A 23,788-nucleotide genomic window follows, 5' to 3' on the forward strand; every position below is an offset into this window, starting at 1 on the left:
TCTTTTTTTATGCTAATAGTTATTTTTCTTTTTGTAAAAGTAGGATTACGCATTTTTTTCTCCCTGTAGTGGTTGGGTCTTTTTTTTTGACTCAGCATAATCCTGAGTAGTTCTCATTCTTTGGAAAACATTCTTTTTAATGGTCAGTGTTTGTTTTTTGTATGTATTCTTTTGACATTGGGAATTTTGCTTTGTATTCAAAAGAGACATTTTGAAGGAAAAATATTAGAATGATAACTGATTAACTGTAGAAAACATTGGAGTTAAAAGATTACTGTATCTCAGGTTTTAAATCTGGGAAGCTAAAAGAATGGTGGAGCTACTGAAACACATTTGGATTCTCAGAATACTTTTAATTTTAGGTATGTAAACTGCCATTCTCAGAGACACATAATGAGCTTTTAATGAGGCTCTTTGATGCCTATCAGCTCTCATTCTTCTTAAAACTCCTATGTTTAATCTTACTTTGATTTTCTTTTTTTTAAACTCTTTTTTTGGACTAAGCTTATCTTTCAGTTTCTTCTTAGCAAGTCTTCCCTATTCTTTTTCTTGGAAAGGTTTTTAAAAATATATTTTCTATTAGAATACTAAAAAAGGCTCAAGATTTTTGGTGATGGATCTTTGAGAGATTAAATGACTAGTTTGGGATTTTTAAATGTATTGATTGCTACAGTTTATAAGCAAGAGGTGAATGTAAATCTTTGTGGGGAGGAGATAATTTTTAAATTATCTTTAAAAATGCTTGTCCAGTAACGGGATACCTTATAACATCACACTGGTCAATATTAATTACATTGCTATTTTATTAATCATTATGCTTGATGATCTATACCAGTAAAGTTGATGCTTCTGAAAAATGTGTTTAGGAAAGTAAACTTTTAAAAAAGGCTTAAACCTAATACAAATGGTACTTTTACTGGGAACATACACTTTTCAAATTGCATAGGATATAATTTGACAATTGTTGGTCAAATGCTGTGTTTACTACTTTGTGCTCATCTCCAAGTATCTTCTCACTAATAGCTAGTATCTGTTAACTTTGGAGAAGTTTTATATTTCCTATCTTTGTTCTTGGGACACAGTGAAGGTAGAGAAGGGAGAAAGGGTCTTCTGAAAGTTTCCCCCAGTTTGCCTCCCCTATAATAAACCACCTTTCACTCCTTCAGTTTTACACACTGCCTGAAATTCTTTTTGCCTTATGAACAAGTCATACAGGAACCTACCACCTGTGTATGAATCATGACCGCCCATTCTAGCATTTCTTCTTCTCACCAGTATAATCTTTTTTTTTTTAATTTTATTGGGGAATATTGGGGAACAGTGTATTTCTCCAGGGCCCGTCAGCTCCAAGTCATTGTCCTTCAACCTAGTTGTGGAGGGCGCAGCTCAGCTCCAAGTCCAGATGCTGTTTTCAATCTTTAGTTGCAAGGGGCCCAGCCTACCATCTCATGTGGGAATTGAACCATCAAACTTGTTGATGAGAGCTTGCGCTCTAAACAACTGAGCCATCCGGCTGCCCTCCAGAGCTCAGTGGCAGCTCGCTGTCTTCAATCTAGTGGAGGGTGCAGCTCACAGGCCCATGTGGGAATTGAACTGGCAATCCTGTTGTTCAGAGCTCATACTCCAGCCAACTGAGCCATCCGGCCACCCTCACTGGTATAATCTTAAAACAGGTAGGTAGATGTTCTCTGGGAAGGGCACTAACACTGGAGGAAGTCAGTTCTAAGCCTTGTTCTATTAGTCACTGAGTGTTCTTGGTCAAATCCTTTAATCTTATCTGTAAATTGAAATCATCTCCAAGGTCCTTTCCAACTGTAAGAGCCTATGAATCTGAAGTATTTACTTGTCAAGGGTGAAAGGCTCTAGGGAAACTATCAGTCTTTCACATCTTAGTTGAATTAATCATAGATTATTTCTTCCAAAGACATTTGTAAAAACTACTCCCATGTAATAGGATTCTAGAAGTTTTAGAATGAAATTTAAATGCTACTAGGCATACACTCCAGGAGGGCAGAAATGTTTGTTTTGTTCACTGATGTTTCCCCTGTGCCTAGAATGGTAATTAGCCTGTCACATGTACTTAATATTTGTTGAAGGAGTGAAGGAATGAAGTAATGGGTTGTTGTTGAGGGAAAGACAAGCTCCATAGATGCTCCAGGTGCCTTGAAAGAACTCAGAACAAAAAACAATCTGATTACAACCCAGTGGTTCCTACAACATAAAAATACCTCCTACTGGTAGTAAATTGTCCACTGTTCACTTGGTTGCCTTTCAGAACTCTTAAGTAATTACTACCTTGATCACCCCTCAAAAAGTCTTACTTTGGTGCCAGCTTGACTATTCAGTGTGCCTTTTACTCTTATTTGCAAAAACCTATGCCCTTCCCATTCCCTATACCACTTATTATCATCATTAACAGTATGTTTAGTGTTGTAACAAAAATAAATTTTGATCTTTCATCTATAGATGATTCATGTCACAGCAATTGGAAACTAGTACTCTTGGCCTTCTTGTTCCAGTCATCCTAATTCTATAACTGCCATGTAAAATGACCTTCAAGAATAGTTTTTAATTGTATGAGTCCTACACAGAGCTTCTCATTAAGTTTATTATGTCTGCAAATAAAGTCTAGATTTTTGACTACATTCAGGGACTTCTCTGCATTTCAGCCAATCTATCTTTCTAGTCTGTTTCCTCTACAGTGACCTGGACACAGTAATTATTTAATTATTGAATAATTGGTATAGATAATAATGAAACAAAAAGCACGGTTACGTATTCTCATCTAGAAAGTATGTTTGCAGATAAGGAAAGGCTGGCAGACTATTTCTCAAGGAGACTATACAGTGGCATTCATAATTTGGGTGAATTATTAATTTACTGAAAAATATCAGGGACATGATCCTTAAAACTCCATTAAACAATTTTTTCTCTCCTTGTTGGTAGACCTATTTGGAAATTAAGTAATAATCAGAGGGAAATTAAGTATGTGTATTTAGTGGCATCAGTTGACCTCTCGGTGAGGCTGACTACATTCTGTGCCCACAACATTGCTTGGATGGTTTATCAGTCTGGATGGGTTTGGTTATTTTGCAATAACAACTCCCAAATTTCAGTGGCTTATAATAACAAAGATTTATTTCTCCCCAATTCGTGGTACATGTCAGTTGTCTGGAGGCTCTGTTCTATGTTGTCCTTGCTCAGGAATGTGGACAGATGGCACCTTAATCTCTGGACTGTTCTGGTTACTGTGATCTTGGAAAGGTAATAGGAGTGAATCACACAAAGAGACTCTTAAAGACTTGCTTATATTTCATTGGCCAGAACAAGTCACATGACCATGCATAACTTCAAGATGATGGGTAAGTATAAACCTATCCCGTATCTGAAAGGAGAACTGGAATATCATGGCAGAGGTTTTTTTTGTTTGTTTGTTTTTAAACATTTTATTGGGGAAGGGGTACAGGACTTTATTGGGGAACAGTGTATACTTCCAGGCCTTTTTTCCAAGTCAAGTTGTTGTCCTTTCAGTCTTAGTTGTGGAGGGTGCAGCTCAGCTCCAGGTCCAGTTGCTGTTTCTAGTTGCAGGGGGCGCAGCCCACCATCCCTTGCAGGAGTCGAACCGGCAGAGATTGATTGTGGTTGAGAGGACGCACTCCAACCAACTGAGCCATCCAGGAGCTCAGCGGCAGCTCAGCTCAAGGTGCTGTGTTCAATCTTAGTTGCAGGGGGCACTGCCCACCATCCCTTCCGGGACTTGAGGAATCGAGCTGGCAACCTTGTGGTTGAGAGGACGCACTTCAACCGAGCCATTCAGGAACTCAGTGGCAGCTCAGCTCAAGGTGCCGTGTTCGATTTTAGTTGCAGGAGGCAGAGCCCATCATCCCTTGAGGGACTCAAGGAGTTGAACCGGCACCCTTGTGGTTGAAAGCCCACTAGCCCATGTGGGAATCGAACCGGCAGCCTTCGGCGTTAGGAGCATGGAGCTCTAACTGCCTGAGTCACACCGCCGGCCCCTCATGGCAGAGTTTTAATGTTTACCAATGTCGGGCATTCTCCCATTTATATTTTTTAATATTTTGTTACTATTCTCTCCTGACTGACCATTATCTTTTACTGACCATATCTCTTTTGATATGGTCCTTCATTTATCAGCTATTTATTAAGCACACATTCTATGCCAGGCACTATTCTAGATACAGTGAACATGGTTCCTGCTTTCATGGAGCTCATAGTCTAGTGAGAGGACACAGACAATAAGCAGATAAGCAAACTAATTTCGCCTAATGATAAGTGCGATGGAGAGAAAACAACAACAATAAGGTACTGCTATAGAGATTGATTGGCGGTAAGGGTGGGGCTATTCTTGACTGGGTGGTCAAGGAAATCCTCTTGGGTGGGTGACATTTGATATGACAAGCAGCAGCCCTGAGAGTATTGTATATGTATGTACGTATATTTCCATTTCTGAATTTGAGGAGACCATGAGAAAGGATTAGAATATTTTTCCTCCCTGTGAATATTCCCAGAAAAATACCAGAATATTCTAACACAGAGAGTAAGGGATATACACCAGAACATGTGAAGATAATCGTCTACTTGGCTTAAAAAACTTAAGTTTCCCAAAGATTCAGAACCATTTAAGAAGAGCTGTATGTGAATGGGACTATATCAAACTAAAAAGCTGCACAGCAAAAGAAACTGGCGACAAAATAAAGAGGAAACCAACCGAATGGAAGAAGATTTTTGCAAACAACGCCTCCAAAAGGGGCTAATATCCAAAATATATAAGGAACTCATACAACTCAACAACAAACAAACAAACAATCTAATTAAAAAATGGGCAGAGGACCTGAATAGACATTTCTCCAAAGAGGACATACAGATGGCCAATAGATATATGAAAAGATGCTCAACATCACTAATCATCAGAGAAATGCAAATGAAAACCACAATGAGATATCACCTCACCCCAGTTAGAATGGCTTTCATCAACAAGACAAATAGTAACAAGTGTTGGAGAGGCTGTGGAGAAAAAGGAACCCTCATACACTATTGGTGGGAATGCAGATTGGTGCAGCCGCTATGGAAGGCAGTGTGGAGGTTCCTCAAAAAAATTAAGAATAGAATTACTATATGACCCAGCAATTCCTCTCCTGGGTATTTACCCCCAAATCTGAAAACATCTGTAAAGATATATGTGCTCCAATGGTCACTGTAGCTGTATTTATGGTGGCCAAGACATGGAAACAACCAAAGTGTCCTTCAATAGATGATTGGATAAAGAGGATGTGGTATATATACACAATGGAATACTACTCTGCCACAAGAAAAAATGAAATAGTGCCATTTGCAACAACATAGATGGATCTTGAGATCATTATGCTAAGCGAAATAAGTCAGAAAAAAATTGAGAACCATATGATTTCACTGATATGTGGGATGTAAAATTGAAAGTAACAAAGGAACAACACAAACAAATAAACTGAAACTCATAAACAGACAATAGTTGTTACCAGAGGGGAAGGGGGAGGGGGAGTGGTAGAAGAGGGTAAACGGGATCAAATATATGGTGATGGAAGGAGAACTGACTCTGGGTGGTGAACACACAATGTGATATATAAATGATGTATTACAGAATTGTGCACTTGAAAGCTATGTAACTTTACTAACCATTGTCACCCCAATAAACTAAAAAAGAGCTGTATAATATACTATTAATACATTTTAATTTAGTTGAAACATAATACTTGCATTTAGATACAAAATTCAGAAAGTCCAAGAGGGAAAAGTCTTCCTCTCACCTCATCTCTCAGCCACACACATCCTCTCTCTAGAAGTGGTATTTGTCTTCAGTTTCTTGTGTATCCTTCCAAAGACATTTAGTGGCAATCACTCATGTATATTTTTACGTGTGGGATAGCATACTGTTCAGCACCTTGTCCACCTTTTCCATGCATACAGTCACTGTAAAAGTTCAGTCTTTTGGTTCAAAACTACTGATAAACAACCACCTAGGTCTCAGAATTTGGTTAACTTTGTTTTTCCAGTTCCTTAATGCAGTATAATCAGTGGGCTTAGTTATTAAAACTGAGGAAGTGATGGTTGGAGTGGTATTAATAATTCCTGTGTAGCGTCAATTTTGTAAATTTTATTCCAGGGTGACTTAGTCATAAGAAGGTTGGAATTCAGTTTGTTCCAATTGATTGAAATGATGTATCGTCATGTTGTACTCACTGAATCTCCTGAAATCTGTCTTTTCATGCTTGGCCTGCCTTCCTGAATTTAATATTATTTCTCAAACCAGCTTTCCATGGAAAACTGAATTAAGAGAGGGTGGTACGATGAGTCATTATTCAGCCAATAAAAATAACCTCAGGGTTTATTCCAGGTACTAAGGGTTTTGAGTTGTTCTGAACATGGAATCAGATTAAGGGGGTTTAGTTTTATGATTTGAATATTTAATGATTATCAGGCTCTGTTAACTTGGTAAATTCATTTCCTCGATCGGAATAAACCTAGCAAGTGTAGAAGAGAATCCAGGTAACTTGATGGAGCACCCTTTCCTTGGATAATGTATGAATAAGCATTTGTTTCTGTGCTTCTCTTTTTTTCATGTTGTTCACCTCCTCCGTTTATGCCCCATCTGACACATTCTTTCAAAATGTTAATTTTCAGTTAGATTAGAATCTAGAAGGGATTAAAAGGCTCCAAACAAAACTAATCAACAGAATGTATCATTACTGGTGTAATAGTGTCTCAAATAGTTTATAAAAAGCAGTTAACATACCATTCACTTTGTCATTTTTTGAGTATAAGTGTTTGCCTTCCTAATTCCCCTCCCTACCCCTTGCCCAAATCCACCTAAGAAAGAAATATCTCACTGAGGCAATTATGTAATCTTTGAATCTGGCTTGACATTAAAGTATGTTTTCTTTTTTTCAGTTCTAGTGATAAGTTGTACCTGCTCAACACTGGGTCACATGATCTGTTCAGCCCAACATTTGTTTTGAACACTCTTGTAATAGTTATGAAAATAAATGATACACTTTGATTAAAATTTATTGAAACACTCATTGAGAATCACTGGGTGAGTCCCACTGTACTAAAAACTGTTAGTCTCTAAAATGATTCTAAATATCTTTGTTTCATAGTTTAATCACAAAGCAAATTTTTTTTTCCTAAGCTCTTTAGCTAAATCAGAATCATCAGGGATATCGCCATTCTTCATATGTTGTATTTTAATTGCTTGTGTTTCTCCCACCATAAACGTGGTGATGGTGAGAATTTTACAACAGGGAAGGTTGGGAAGTTTAAGCGTGTGAATAGAAACGAGGCAGGAAACTACTAGTTGCTATGATGTAGCTGTATATAACACCAAGAATTCTACCTTAAAGTGATTCGGGTCACAGAATTTTATAATTTTACAATTATTTTGTGTTCTTTTACATAACTTAAGAATTTGTGTGTTTCAAAGGCTTAAGAAACTTTATTTCCTATTAGTGTATTGTCCTCTTATGTTAAAAATCAACTTAATCCTTTTATTTGAAATATAAATCTTTACTATACAAAGTTACAGAAAAATAAGCTAAAAAAATGATTCATCCTTAATGCTGTAGAAAAATAAACAGGAAAAAAGATTCAACTGTAATACCGTGGTAACTTTTTAGAAAAAAACAGTTATCCTTTCGGTTTTTTTCCCCCCTCATGCTACATGTGCACATACAAAGAAACATATAACAAATTTAGGAACTGGTAGTAGAATTTGTTGACATCACAAATCATGTTTTTTACACCAAAGGCAACTTGCTTCATTAAGTAGTATATATGTATAACCTAATAATAGCTAACATTTACAGAGTAATTAACCATGTGCCAGATATTGTGGTAAGTAGATTATTTAATCTTCATAGCACTACTCTGAAAATAGGCGGTTAAGTAACTTGCCTAAGATCACATAACTAGTAAATGCTTAAAGCAGGACTCAAACGTAGGAAGTCGGACTCCAGGACTTGTGTTTCCCATTACAACATACTGCCTAGTCCTTACTATTTAATCATATGAGAAAAGACAACTGCATGTTAAATCTTTCAGAAGCAAACGAAAATGTGTTATTTATTCTGTCATATTTTCAAAGGTAAAAAATGATAATACAGAATCTTCTTTTATCAAGAGTACTGGCAGTGGCCATTCTCACTGCTGTTGGCAGGAGTCTGCATCTAGAGGGCAGCTGCCCATCTTGTCACATTTACCAAGCTTACCTTGTTGCCCAATTTAGTAAGTATAACAATTTAAGATGAAGGCAAGTGATTCAAAAACTTCCTATCAAATTCAGTGTAGGATAGAAAGCTAAAGAGAAGTGAAGTAAAACTATAACCATTTAGGATTTTGCAATAATGCTTTGTATCACTAAGTTCTTGAGCCACTTTAAAGAAACCCAAAGTAGAAGTCATAGATGATACAAATACATGATTTTTAGATTTTAAATGAAAATGTTTAAGGTAGATGTGTACATCTCTGTTTTACTTTTCTTTATTTTTTTTTTCACGTCAGACGGGTAATGTGCCGATGTCTAACAAGGTTCGCGGGAGGCACATCTCACGCAAAAGCGTGAACACCCAGTCATCACATTTATGAACTACAAAAGGATCTCATCTCTGTTTTAGAAAATGAATCCTCATTTGAAACGATTTTGTGACCAGCTACCACGCTCAGTCACATTATATGAAAGGGCTTTTACCGTATTCAAGAGCTCTATAATATTTTTTGACCTAGTAATTTGCTTATCCAAAGGAAATAATCAAATATGTACAAATATACAGATGTCCATCAAAGTATTTTCTGTAATATAAAAAAATAAGCATCATCCATGTGATAAACTATATTCATTTAAGTCACTTTCAAAGAGACTTTTTAATATGTAGGAAATGTAATGTTAATGACAAAATACAACATATAAAACTAAACTGCATGAGAGAAAAAGCACCAGAATATTACTGGTGGTTGAATTACGGTGATTTTTAATTTTAGTTTAGTTTTAAGATAAGTAATACTTGTAGGAAATGCAAATTGGGTGTACATGGAGTATAAGGTAACAGGTTTCTCTGCTGCTCCCTAGCTTTGCAGTTCACCTCTGTGGAAGCCTTCAGTGTTTGTTGAGATATCCTAAAGTGAGAGACTTTTTATCCGTATTTATTTCTGATTGTTTTCTTTTATACAACACACTTCCTTCTGCCCCCAGATCCAGGGGTATGGAGTGAGAGACAGAGGGACAGGACAGTCTTCCTGCACACAACCATTTTTGTCTTCCCCCACCTGACTTTCACATGACTCTTGCAGAGAGAAAGTTGACGGCATCTGCGGCCATTAAAGGGAACACTAGTACCTCTAGCCCCAGAGCAAGGGCATGCCATTTTAACTAGATCATTGCTACACGTAGAGCCCATAAATAAGCTATGCTCATTCAAGTAGTCTAGTATCTTACCTATTTCATTTAACTTCTAATCATATAGGAAAGCAGAGCGGAAGGTGTGATGAACATCCCCACTACCCAGCTTCAACAGTTACCAACATTTCTTGTTTCACTGATTTTTCCCTGCTCTGTGCAAACCCTAAACATCATCTCTTTTCATCTGTATGATGCACCCTGTTTCCCTGGAAATAAGACTTAGTTGGACAGTCAGCTCTAATGCGTCTTTTGGAGTGAAAATGAATATAAGACCCGGTATTATATTATATTTTATTATATTATACTATATTATATTACATTACATAAGACCTGGTCTTACAGTAAAATAAGACCGGGTCTTGTATTCATTTTTGCTCCAAAAGACTTATTAGAGCTGATTGTCCGGTTAGGTCTTATTTTCGGGGAAACATGGTATGTATTTCTAAAAGAGTTTTTTTTTAAAAAAAGACATTACCACAATACCATTCAATTAGAAATAATTAACAATAACTAATAATTCTTTACTCTCATACACTGCTGATGGGAATGCAAAATGATATAACAAGTTTGTCAGTTTTCTTAAAAAGTTAAACACACGTCTACCATATGGCCCAGCCATTCCATTGCAAGTATTTACCCAAGAGAAATGAAATCTGTTCATACTAAGACTTGTACATGACTATTCATAACAGCTTTATAGATTATAGCCCAAACTGGAAACAATCCAAATGTCCATCAGCAGGTGAATGGATAAACAAATTGTGATCTATCCACACAATAGGATACTGTTCTGCAATAAAAAGGAGTAGACTGTTGATACATGTAACAGCATGTTGAGTGAAAGAAACTGGTGCCCCTCCCCCTAAAAGGAGAGTGTATACTACGATACCATTTATATAAAATTCTAGAAAATGCAAATTAATCTCTAGTGACAGAAAGCAGATCAAATGGTTGGGGAGGGATTACAAAGGGGCACAGGAAATTTTTGGATGTAATGGATGGGTTCATTATCTTGATTATGATAATTGCTTATTGGGTGTATATATATATATACATATGTATATGACTGTATACATAAGTATACTTTGTGTACGGTTTATTATGTGTTAGTCTTACTTTAGAGTTGTAAACATATCATTCCTTAATCACATATCCAGCCAATATTCAAATTTTCTTGAGTCTTACACAACAGTTTTTTTTTAAACTAGTATCTAAGCAATATCCACATATTGTATTCAGTTGATACAGTCTCTTTTAATATGTAGGGTCCTCCTATTATTATTATTTTTTCTTGCAGGTATTTGTTGAGGAAACAGTTTTGTGTCCCAAAGAATTTCTATTTTTCTGGATTTTTTAATTACATCCCCAGTGGTAGTGCTTATTCAGTTTCGTCTGTGTTCTGTATTTTCTTTAAACTGGCAGTTGGTAACAGGCAGTTGAGGCTTGATTATGTTCAGGTTAAATTTTTTTTGGCAAAAATACTTAGTAGTAATGTTATGTAGTGTTTTCTGTTATGTCACATTAGGAGACATATTGTGTCTGGTTTCTCCTTTTTTGTGATGCTTAAGTTGCATAGTGAGTGGTTTGGATGTTGTCAATCTGATCTAATCTTTTATGAAGTTCCCCATCTGCTCTGTATTTGTTTTTGCTTTTTATTAATGCTTAAATTGAACCATCATTTCTGAAGAACTAAAAATATAGAAATAAGGAAAGCTCTAGATTCTAATTTTTGAGTACATAAGAGTTTTATTAATACTATGTTTGCTTAAATAGAGAGCTTGCCTTCATTTCATTTGTACAATTTCTCGTTTGTCTTCAGGACTCAGATTTAGTGTGACCTGAGATACATTCCTGGATGCTTTGCAGCCTCTCAGGTGCACTGCTGCTTTTTTAGCAACCTGTACTATCAATTTCTCTTTTAGAGCATTTAATTGTTTTATATTTCTTGTCATTTTTTTCCCATTAGGCCATGAGCTTCTTGAGAAATAAGACATGTACTACTACTTTTTTTTTCATTTGTTTGTTTTTTATTTAATTTATTGGGGTAACATTGGTTAGTAATATTATATAAAGTTCAGGTGTACAACTTTATGATGCGACATCTGTATACTCTGTTGTGTGCTCACCACCTAAATCCTAGTCTTTCGTTACCATATATTTGATCCCCTTTACCCTCTTCATCCTGCTCCCACCCTTCCTTCCCCTCTGGTAACCACTAATCTGTTGTCCATATCTATGACATTTTTTTGTTTGTTTTGTTTAAGATATGTACTTCTTATTCATCTCTTAAAACATAGTAGGTGGTCAGTAAATGCATGTTGAATTGAATACATATGCTTGCTTTCTGTTAATCATTTAAAAAATGAACCTAAAAATACTAGGACTTTGATTATGATGATATTCATTTGCTCACTGGAGGATATACTATATATATGTGTGATGTTTTTGTATATACTTAAATTAACTAAGAGTTGTTGAATTGCCATTTAAGTTATATATGTAAAGGTATGAAATCAGTCCCTGCCCATGAAAAGTTTTGCAGTCTAGTTGGCAAGAAGAGACACACACACCTGGATCAGTTAGTGCTAAATATCTTGCTTATATTTAGGCCCTCAATTATTTATTAATTATTAAAGTCTTAAACTATGTGATATTAACTAAGTGCCATAAAAAGGTGGTGAAAGAAGAAATCAGTGAAGATAGGAATCAAGAAATGCTTCAGAGAGGAAGATTTGATCTCAATCATTATAGTCAAAAAGGTGTGATGAAATGGAAAAGAGGGAAAGGGACTTTTCGGGGAGAAGAAACCATTTGTTTCCATAAAAATCAAGTATCAGGAGAGGCAGGAAGTATTAATAGCAAAAGCTTAAAAAATGAGATCTAATGTTATAAAATATGCTTTCTGTTTAAGGATGCTTACAGTGAGCTTAGTCCCTACCCTTTACCCTCTTTCCTGTTCTGAAAGCTTTAATGTGGTTAGTTTAAGTTTTGGCCATCTTCTCATAAACTGACTCCCTTGATCTCTCTGTGAAGTTCCAGTGTTAGTGCTCTGCTTTCTCCTCCCCCCCCCCCAATGTGCCTACTACTTTGAAATCACTTTGATGACTTAAAACATTCTCTAATTAAGTTTTAACAGTTTCGTAGTTAACTTATTTACCCCCCATTCTCTTCATTCTAGTTTCCTCCTGTATTCAACAACAGCAACAACAACAACAAAAACCCTAATTTATTGTCCGCATATTTTCCTATTCTTTTAGAGTAAGTCGGTAAAAACACAAATATCTTTACTTTTATAGATGAGGAAAATGAGGCCCAGCTGTTTCCAAGGTCACATAGCTAGTTAAGTGGGAAAGGTGAGAATTTGAACATGGGTCTTTTTGACCTGATCTTTTAGCTACACCAGCTTTCAGGTTGGATGAGTCTTTAATTTTTCACCCAGGTAGCGAGTGGTGATACCTACTGCATAGTAAGCAGAAAGCTTTCCAGAGAGCTGGGAGAGGTAGGAGGAGCCTGCAGGCCTTTGCAGATAAAGGTTTTTAAACTCCCACTGGTCTCCAAGTGAGAGCACTCGCCCCACCTCATTGCACACAAAGGGCACTGAGGGCATCTTACCGGTTGTCAGGGCCAGACGCAGCCCACATGATTGAGTAGAACAAAGAGAAAGCCAGAAGAACTGGCCTGAATCATCACCAGTCAAAACACATCAATATTCCAGATGCTTTGAGGAGCATTTCTGGAACCTCCAGGACTAAAGGGTAGACCAGTTGCTTGGAGGAAAAAAAGAATTGATATGGCCCCAGTGGAGCCATGTCACTTCTGTCAAGTGAGTGTCCAAGGAGCCCAGTGAAAAGCCATGAATGACATGTTCTCTGCACCCCAATTTTTAAAACTTAGGTTACTGCTATATCATTTACATGAGTTTTGACATACACACAGTTGTGTCATCACTACCACAATCAAAATACAGAACACGTTCCTCACCACAAAAAAGTTGCCTCTTATCCCTTTGTAGTCAGCTTCTGCCTTCCCTTAGACTCTGGCAACCATTGATGCTTTTTTATCCCCCTCAGTTTGCCTTTTCTTAATGTCCCAGAAACGAAGTTCTGTGGTATTTAGCCTCTTGAGCCTGGCTTCCCTCATTTAGCATAACGTGTTTGGATTTATTCTCATTTGTCTATGTTATCAAGAATTACTACATATGTGTATCACTAATTTCTTTCTCTCCTGAGTAGTTGATAGTTCTTATAGAAAAAATTATTTAAAACTCAATCTAGAAAAGTGAACATTTTGAATAAGTTGGGGTGACTAGACATCTGAATTTGCTTGGAACAAATCTGGTTTATGCCTATTGACCCATCATAATTTTTAATACCTCATTTCACTCTCAAATGTGTCCTGGTTTCGGTGATAAGTTATATAGTCACTGTAAACTGAGTGACAAGATATAACCATAGTTTGCTTGCTGTACAAAGTTGTCAAATTTGCCTTCCAAAATACCAGGATTGTGTGTATATACTGTATATTATATAAATACTATGAATGATAATAGCAATAACAACTTATACGTAACCTCATTTTGATCTTTACAACTATATTTCCGTTCTTCATTTGAGAAAACAGATTCGGAATACAATAAATGACCGGCCAAAACTCACAAGCTAAAACCTGCATTGTCTGTCTATACATTCACCCTTAATCTTATTGAGAGGCAGTATCCTGTACTGGTTCAGCTTGGAGGCAGTGGTGACAGGATACCTAGGTTCCAGTCCTGATTCTTAGACTTCATTGTTGTTTGACCTTGGGCAAATTATGGAATCTTTCTGTGCCTCACTTTCCTCACCTATAAAAAGAAGGCATGGGCTGGCCCGGTGGCTCAGGCGGTTATAGCTCCATGCTCCTAACTCCGAAGGCTGCCGGTTCGATTCCCACGTGGGCCAGTGGGCTCTCAACCACAAGGGTGCCAGTCAACTCCTCGAGTCCCACAAGGGATGGTGGGCTCTGCCCCCTGAACTAGAAACGGCAACTGAACCTGGGGCTGAGCTGCGCCCTCCACAACTAAGACTGAAAGGACAACAAGTTGAAGCTGAACGGCACCCTCCACAACTAAGATTGAAAGGACAACAACTTGACTTGGAAAAAAGGCCTGGAAGAACACACTGTTCCCCAATAAAGTCCTGTTTCCCTTCCCCAATAAAATCTAAACAAAACAAAACAAACAAACAAAAAAGGCATAATATGATATATCTACAATGCCTATGGCAAGCATGTGGTAAACTTTTGATAAAGGCTAGCTATTATGTTTAATGATATTGTTATTTGATTAACACCAATGCAATAGAATATTCTTCCTTTAACAAAAACTTCCTGTCCTCCCCATATTAAAAAAAAAAGTAGTGTGTGTGTGTGTGTGTGTGGGGGGGGTTTGCTCTTTTTCACTTCTAATTAAAAAAAAATTATTAATCTGTAATAGTATGGTACCGGATTATGAAGGCCTTCGACGTTTAGATAAATAGTTTAGTCTTGGTGTAGTAAATCAATCACAAATTATGTTCCTTGGAACATCTGCATCTTTCAAATTTTATACGTATCTGGCAGAATAAAAAAAAGTAGGTTGGTGGTTAAGTTTGGGGGTCAGAGTTAAATAAAATTATGCAAGCTTCTCAGAGCCTTTTTAGTGTATTTAATTAATTTCCAAGAAGTAGTTTTACATGCAGCATATTCAAACTTATTTGAACAGTGTAAAACATCCATTAAAATCTATGTGGATATCTAAACATAATTTGGGAAATTCTGTAGTAAACAGTAGAAAACTATTGGAGATTTGAGGATTTCGCCATGAACACTACAGGCACTGGTTGTAACGGATGATTTATGGGGACCAGGAACAGAGTGGTGGCAGGAAAACCAAATAATTCTTACGGTAATTTCCACTTGAAATGATGGGGCTAGAGATCTGACAGTAGAAAAGGGAAGGTCAGAGTGGATCCCTGAAGGAAGATTCAAGAAGACTTAGTGATTGGTTGGAAGGAAGGAGAGAGGAGTCAAAATAACTCCCAGGTTTCTAGTCGGAGAGAAATTTGATACCAGTAATTTAAAATGTGTTAAATAGGAAGGGCAGCTAGTTGATTTGACTTTGGAAGAGATGGAAGAGGTTTTAGCTATATTGACTTGGATGGACCTAGCCATGGCAGACCAGGAAGGTGAAAACAGAAGTCAGAAGAGAGAATAGTTCTAGAGAAATAGCTAGTCATGAAAGAATATTTTTCCAATTTTAGTTTAGAGAGAAAAGAGTTGTTGAAGAAAAAGGAACCAAAAGAGAGTAAGGGAACAAGGAGAGTCAAGATAGTGCTGTGTCATGTGAACAGAAAGATGAAGGGGGTGGGGAGCACCGAAATGAAGGAAATGCTGAATGGTGGTGAAGAAGGAGCAGTCTGTGGAGTTGGCGCGGCTGACCTCGGTGAGCTTCGTCAGTGCTGTGAAGCCTGCCTTATAGCTTCAAGTGACCTTGAAGATGCAATTTTTTCAGATGAGAGGGCAAAATAAAAGCAAGGTTATAAAGGGTTAAAGAGAAAATGGAAACTAAAAAGCACTCATTGTAGAAATTTGGCAGGAAAGAGAAGTAGAGAAAGAGTATAGGAGTTGATAGGGGAAACCTGAGTATGTTTGAAAGCAGAAGGGGAGGAATCAGTTCAAAGGGAGAAATCGAAGATATAAAAGTGTGTGTGGGAGCGAAGTCCCAAATGAGGTGAGAAGGCAAGAATTGAGAAAATTAGATGGAGTTGCCCTAATTTTGGAAAAGTTAAAATAAATTCTTCCTATGAAATGTTAACCTCTGTGTATCAGCATTTACACCTTTTTCATATAAGGGAGTTATAGAATTAAGTAGCTTTTTGTAAGTAAGGTAGTGACCTAATTAAGTTAAAATATTTATTTCTTCATATTATGAAAATAATTCATGTTCATTGTAGAAAATAGAGGAACATGTAAATTAAGAAAAAGAATCACCTGTAATTCCACCATCAATTAATAACTTCTGTTAATGTTTTGATAGAGCCCTTTTGAATGAATTCATTATATTTATTTATATATAGGAAAACCAAGAGTATACTACACATTCAGTTTTCTGTCCTGCTTTTAAAAATACTATTAATTTTGAACTTTCCACTTCACAAAATATTCCTTGTAAATAGCGTTTTTAATATTCCATTGTGAGCACTGATCCCATTTAGATCAACCCTGGCCTTCTCAATTCCCTTTGTATCTCCTTGTTTTTTAACCTGATTCAAATTTCATTATTAAACATAAGTGCTACAGATACCAAATTAGCTGAATTTAGGAGGTAGGAATCAGTATCCCCAGGCCCTAAAGAGTGTCCCAGAAAAGTCTCATCTTTACCTTCTGTTCCTCTCGAAATTCTTAAAGAAGAAAGTCCAGTTCATCCTTTCCTTTCAATTTTGTGTGTGTCAGCTGCCTTGTAAGGAAAGCTATGGTTTGTCTTTAAGCCCCGTGAATCCGTGTGGGGCCTTGGAAGAGACAAGAGGGGGAGGATGGGAAGTAGGCGTTCCTTATGGTTTATGTTCATCTGTCCCTCTTTGGTCATCTCCTCAGAAAAATAATGCTCTCATCTTATTTGGCTATTCAAGATTGAAAATGTTGACTTAGTTGGGAATGAATTGGATTCAATTAATGAAAACAAAGATGTGGTAGAATGACAGTGGATTCTATGCCCTATACGCTGCCACTGACGAGCTAATTGTCTTTGGGCAAGCTTCTTGATCTGTCTGTATAAAAAAAAATAGGCTGAAGCTTTAAATTCTAAAACCTCTTTATGTATTTTTATTATGAGATAGTGGTTATAAACTTTCAGCGTTAAGACTCTTGGCAAATACCATACACACCCTTTGTAATAGCGAGAGCGACTGTTGGTGGTGAAGAGAATCACTGATACCAGAAATATTAATTATTATAATTCTTTGTACACAGCCATGCTTTGTTTTTCAAGGAGTGAAACTGCCTAGTGAAATTGCAGAGTTAAATACAATATAAGTAATTGGTATAGTATAGCAACATAAAGAGAAAGCCTAAGTTAATTTGCTCTTGACCCATAACTTCAGTTATTAGAGACAAAAGTCCAGACATGTTTCATTCCTGTATGATGAGCTTGTCTCCCTGGGAGAGGTAGGGAGTATCTAACACTTAGCGCTATTTAACCTGTTGATTTGGCAGCCATTGTAGTAAATTATATGAATAGATCCCGTTTCATCTTTCTGGCTGTAGATGGCTGCTATATAAAGGGAATTCATCCCTCCAGTTCCTTCTACATGCCAGTTTTTCTACCTTCTCAAGAAGATACCTATAGCAATTACTATACTGTCTTTAAGAAAATGTACACTGTGTCCAGTGTTCAGAATAGTTATAAGTAAAGTGACTATTTTGGTCTCTTCTCACTGCCTCCTAGCCCTTGCTTTATCTTTGTTCTCTTTTATTCTTTTTTCATTAAAAGATTAGTCTTTCTATTTTCTATAATCCCTGTCTTCAATCACTCTTGATCCCATTTTGATTATTCCCTTTTTGTATATTATCAAATGGCACTTCAGAAATCAACAGTTGCTTTAAACTGAGTAGCACTGTCAAGTGTTCTTGGAGGAAAAGGATAATCCTATATTATTGCCTAAGGAAGGTACTACCAAATGCATAAGGCATAAAGCAAAATGGAATTTGTAGTGTAAAAATTCTTTGTAATGAGACTTTACCCTTATAGTTTTGATAATTTCCTTCACTTTTTAAAGCTTTATTTACATGCCGTGAAATTCACCTGATTTAAAGATACAGTTTACTGATTATAATTATGTACAGAGTTGTGCAATCATCAACGCAATCAAATTTTGGAACATTTTCATTACCCTATCCTCTTCCAAAGAAGCCTTGTGCCTATTTGCAGTTATTCCCACTCCCACCCTAGCCTTAGGCAACCATTTCTGTCTTTAGATTTTACTTTTATGTACATTTCGTATAAAGTGAATCCTATACTATGTGGTCTTTTGTGTTTGGCTCTTTTTATTTAGCATTATGTTCATACATATTGTAGCACGAATCAGTACTGCATGCCGTTTTGTTGCTGAGTAGTATTCCAAATGGATATAACACATATTGTTTATTTACCAGTTGATAGACATTTGGGTCTATCACCTTTTTGGCTATTCTGAATAATGGGGTTATGAACATTTACATACAAGTCTTTCTGTGGACATAAACTTTCCTTTCACATGAATAAATATGTAGGAGTGGAATTGCTAGATGATATGGTAAATCTATATTTAACATTTTAAGAAACTGAAACTGTTTTCCAGAGCTCCTGTACCGTTTTCCATTCCTACAGTAATGTGTGAGTGTTCCAGTTTCTCCACATCTTTTTCAACACTTGTTATTGTCTGTTGTTTTTATTATAGCCATGCTAGTGGTTGTGAAGTGGTTTCTCATTGTGGTTTTGACTTCCATTTTTCTAATGATGTGAAGTCTTTCACTAATTAAAAAAGGTGACATTGTGCTTTAAAAAACTGTTTTAGCCTATGAAGAAATGAGTATTTTTCCCGTATAAAAGGGAGACAGACTAAAAATACTCATCAATAAATGTTCTCTTCTAAAGGAAAACTATTCAAATTCTATAGACTTAAAAATACATGTGTGTGAGTGTGTGTGTGTGTGTAAGTGTGTGTAATAAGCAGGGCTAATCTATGAATAAAGGATTCTGGAAAAGACACAGACTACTAGGAAGGGTTGAACTAAAGACAGAAGGTGAAAGCTGTTTCAACTAATTATCATTTTTATATGGTATAGAATGGAATCTTTACTAATTCGTCCAACATGTACTCATAGAGCACTTTCCATATGCCAAGCAGTGTTGTAAACCCTGGGAACACAACAGTGAACAAGCAGTCAAGTTCCCACCCGCCCTTCGTGGAGCTTACATTCTAGTGGAGAAGACATATGATAAACAGACGAATATATATGTCTACTAGTGATAAGTATCATCAAGAAAAATAGGGTAGGGTAAGGAGATAAGAGATGTGAAAGTAGGTTGCAATTTTAGAGGGTGGCTCTGGGACAATCACTCTGAGGAGGGGGTATTTGAGCAAGAACTTGAAAATGTTATAAGGAAGCAAGCAATAAGAATATATGAGGGGAAAGCATTCCTAAGGTACAGAGCTCAGCAAATACATAGCCTTCAAAGGAGAAATTTTATAATTCATCCTCCACTGATCAGGATCAGGCAAATTTTGACCTAAATAAACATAAAATGTCTTTGGTACATTAGGGCAAGTTACTTAAGTTCTCAAAACCTGTATTTTTTTTAATGGGGATTGTAATATCTGCATCAGAGATTGTACTGATGAATAAATGAGATACTCAGTATAAAGCATCAATAGTTCCATGTTAAGTGATAAAATGGTGGTAGCTATTATTTTATTGGAAATTATTGTTGTCACATCACCCATTTTAAGCTTTCAAAATTAGTTTTCCAACTAGCATTCTTCAGTAATCTTTGTTTTTTGTATCTTTTAAATTTTGTAAAATCTTAAATGAGATATTACTGTTTTAGGAATGTCACAATTTTAATGAAATAGGACCGTTACCTCAGCTTCAAACTATTATGCTTTTGATTATCATTCTAAAATATTTATTTTTAAAGTATGAATGACATTAGAGACCTCTTTCTCTAATTACTTTTATTTCTCAAGATTCATTTGTGATAGAGGCAGATTTATTGATGAGTTGGATTCTAGAAAGTTGACTATTTTATAGATTGTTTTAATAATCAGATTACATATTTTGACAAAAACAAGGGTCTACTCTAATAGTGATTAATTTCCAAGAGTCTTTGTTGGTTGTTTGTCTCATTTGTGTTTTATGGATGCAGTTCATATGTCTAGATAATTTTTTTGAAAGTCAGGTTTATTGAGTTAAAATATACATATAATGAAAATTCCCTTTGTATTGCACAGTTTTGACAGTTAGGTGACTACCACCAAAATCAAGATATAAAACAGTTCTTTGAGGACTTTGACCATCACTGATGGTCAGTGTTTTTAGATAATATATGTATGTCTGTGTGTTTCCCTCTGGGATTGATCTTCCACACTCTTTTCTAGAGTGTATAAGCCTGGCTGCAAGCCTCTGCTGCAAGTGGTAGAAAGAAGGTTAGAGGCCTCAACATGCAGTAGTATGTAAATTTTCACTTGGTATCCCTGTTTATAATATATTCCTCTCACCCTCATTTGTGCCTGGAGTTCCCCCTCCCAAGGACTTTGTTTAAAATTTTCCGTACAATAAATCTCTAGTTTTCTCCTGGAATAGGGAACGGGATCTAGGGTTCTAACTGTGTCTTTAATAGATATTCAATCATCATGCTTGTTTTAAGTCCACCTTTATCCCCATTTCTTGATGTCCTCAGTATTGCTAATGCCTGAACCTTTTGGGAATTCTGCTTTTTACATTTCCTCACAGCTGCTTTAGGGTTTGGCTTTCTCAGATCTGCTAAGTCATTTATCATTTCTGCTTTGCAATTTCCAAAATGTTCTTGCCGTCACCTCCTCTTCCTTGTCCTTATGGGTTTTATGTCTTTAAAAATCCTTTGTTGTCATTATAATAGGGTTTCAGGGAAGGGTAGAAGTAATTGCATGTGTTTAGTCTGCTATCTTTAAAAGTGTCCCTTTAAAAAAAAACACAACGCTTACTTTGTGGACATGACCCTTTGTGATCTAGCTTCTGCCTGTATCTCCAGCCTCGTTTCTCACTCTGCTACAGCCACTCCCAGCATAAGCTCCAGTCACATGCATCTACTTAAGGTATTGCCAAAGAAACTGTTGCTTCATGCCTTTCAGTTATGCACATGCTATTGGTCCTTTAAGACTCTCCTTAGTGAAACTTTGCTGACTCACATGGGTGTCCCCTGTCAGTGCTTATTGTATTACTGCAATTATTTATTTACTTTTTACAAAAGTCTCATCCTAGAGGTTTCTTTTCTTTTTCTTTTTTTTCTTTTTAATTGGGGCATATTGGAGAACAGTGTGTTTTTCCAGGACCCATCAGCAACATGTCAAGTTGTTCTCAATCTAGTTTTGGGGGATGCAGCTCAGCTCCATGTCAAGTTGTTGTTTTCAGTCTAGTTTTGGAGGGCGCAGCTCACTGGCCTATGTGGGAATCGAACCAGTGACCTTGGTGTTATGAGCACTGTGCTCTAATCACTGAGCTAACCAGCCACCCATCATCCTAAAGGTTTCTTAACCTGGGGGTATGGGTAGAAGGGCTGTCCATGGATAAGATATAATTTGAGGAATAGCATAGCGGATTATTTTTTCAAAGGTAGAGGAAAGGTTTGGAGAGCTAACTTCAAGAATGAAACAAAAATGTAAGGATTTGGCATGAAACAAATCAGATATATAGTTTGATTTTGGTTCCTCTGGCTGCTTGTTGTTGTATATGTGATTTGGTTCCAAAACTTTAGGCTTTTGTACATTTGGATGCTATAGATACCACTACTATACACAGACTTGATTTCATAAATTTTAAATTTAATATATGGCTACTGATACAGAAAATAGGAGATTGACATGTTGTGTTGGCAAAAAAAAAAAAAGTATGCCATATTATTGTTACTGGTTGCAACTAAAAGAATGAGAACAGAAAGAAAAAGCTTTAATTTCCTGGAATGCCCTGCCTTATGCTTCCTCGGTAAGGTTTTTAAAAATATACCAATTAGAACCATGTGATCCTCAGCTTTACTCGTAAGCCTCTTACATAGCATGAACCTGCTGTTGTATTTTTATATGTATATTAAGGAAATAATCAGACTCTTGCTTTTTGTATTTTACATTTATTATTTTTATTTTGTTGTCTAGGTATTCAAGAGATTATGGCATCGGAAACCCACAATGTTAAAAAACGAAACTTTTGTAACAATATTGAGGATCATTCCATTGATCTTCCTAGAAAAAGAATATCTAATTTTACTAATAAGAACATGAAGGAGGTAAGTCCATGGTTTCTAGGTAATGGGTAAGACATGTTCAGGCTACAAATACCATAGCAATACCACAGACTGGGTGACTTATGAACAAAAATTTATTTCTCACAGTTCTGGAGGCTGAGAAGTCCAAGATCAAGGTCCTAGCAGTTTTGGTGTCTGGGAAGACCTACTTCCTGGTGCATAGATGACTATCTTCTCACTGTGTCTTCACATAGTGGAAGGGATGAAAGAGCTCCCTGGGTTCTCTTTTGTAAGAGCGCCAATTCCATTCTTGAAGCTCTACTCATGATCTAGTCACCTCCCAAAAGCCCTAATACCATCACTTTGGGGTTTAGGATTTCAACATAAGAATTTTGGGGAGACAATCTTTCAGTCCATCACACAAGTTTAAACTGTTAGGTCTATGGATAGTTCTGGTTAAGTAGTTTAAACATTGGGAGGTACTAATTCTGTTTAACTTGCCAGAATTAAGTAGAATTAATGAAATACTGAAAACTTTATATTCTGAAAGCTCTAAAAGCTTTTTGGACAGTATACTGTTTTGGTATGATATAATTTTAATATTTTTAACATCTAAGAGGAATCTCCGGTGTTTTTTAGTTCACTATTGCAAGGCATATTAGCACTGGTAAAATTTCTTTTAAACCATATTAGAATTCAACTTATTAAGTACCTATAAGTATAATATGTGACTAGTGGCATGGAAAATAGGGAGATAGATATGTCAAAAACACCTATATACAATGTTCTTGTAACAAATGATTGTGATAGAGCATTAGAACCGAAGAAGCTTTAATTTGAAAACCTTAACTGTTGAATTTCAGATTTGTTGATATGAATCACAAAGTTTACATTGCTTTGTTAAAGAACTTAAATATGCTGCAACTATCTACTTTCATTTTTCAGGTTAAGAAATCTCCAAAACAGTTGGCTGCTTACATAAATAGGTAAGAGCATCTTTAAAGTTTGTGAGAAGCTGCAAATACTGAAAGCTGGGTAAGAGTGAAAATAGGGAAAAAATAAGTGTTCTCTTTTATTATAATAATATTTAACTTATTGTCAAACAGCATCTTTGTGCCACATCAACATTATCTCTAATCCTCACAATAGTCCTACTGGATAGGTATTATTGTACCCTAACAGTTGAGGAAAAAAATTAAAGGTCAGAGAGGTTAAGTGATTTGTTCAGGGTTATACACCCAGAAAGTGGTAAAAATGGCATTGATTCTCAGATCTGCTGAACTTTCTATCAAACCTCTGGTTCTCAGAGACATTTTCTACTAAACATTGGTTCTCAAAGTGTGGTCTCAGGA

At 36.3% G+C, this 23,788-nt stretch overlaps 1 protein-coding gene across 6 annotated transcripts in view; it reads left to right on the forward strand.

The window, feature by feature from the left end:
• The window catches only part of KATNBL1 (katanin regulatory subunit B1 like 1), a 66,776-nt gene that overhangs the window by 2,805 nt on the left and 40,183 nt on the right, over positions 1 to 23,788 (forward strand). For all 6 annotated transcript variants that reach the window (XM_081049086.1, XM_081049087.1, XM_081049083.1 and 3 more), the window contains exons 2-3: positions 22,348 to 22,478; positions 23,382 to 23,422. In XM_081049086.1, coding sequence (XP_080905212.1) covers positions 22,362 to 22,478; positions 23,382 to 23,422 — 158 coding nt within the window. In that variant the 5' untranslated portion in view covers positions 22,348 to 22,361. The remainder of the gene's footprint in view (positions 1 to 22,347; positions 22,479 to 23,381; positions 23,423 to 23,788) is intronic.

Source organism: Rhinolophus hipposideros, assembly GCF_964194185.1.
Source record: "Rhinolophus hipposideros genome assembly, chromosome: 5".
In the NCBI taxonomy this organism is placed as follows: domain Eukaryota; kingdom Metazoa; phylum Chordata; class Mammalia; order Chiroptera; family Rhinolophidae; genus Rhinolophus; species Rhinolophus hipposideros.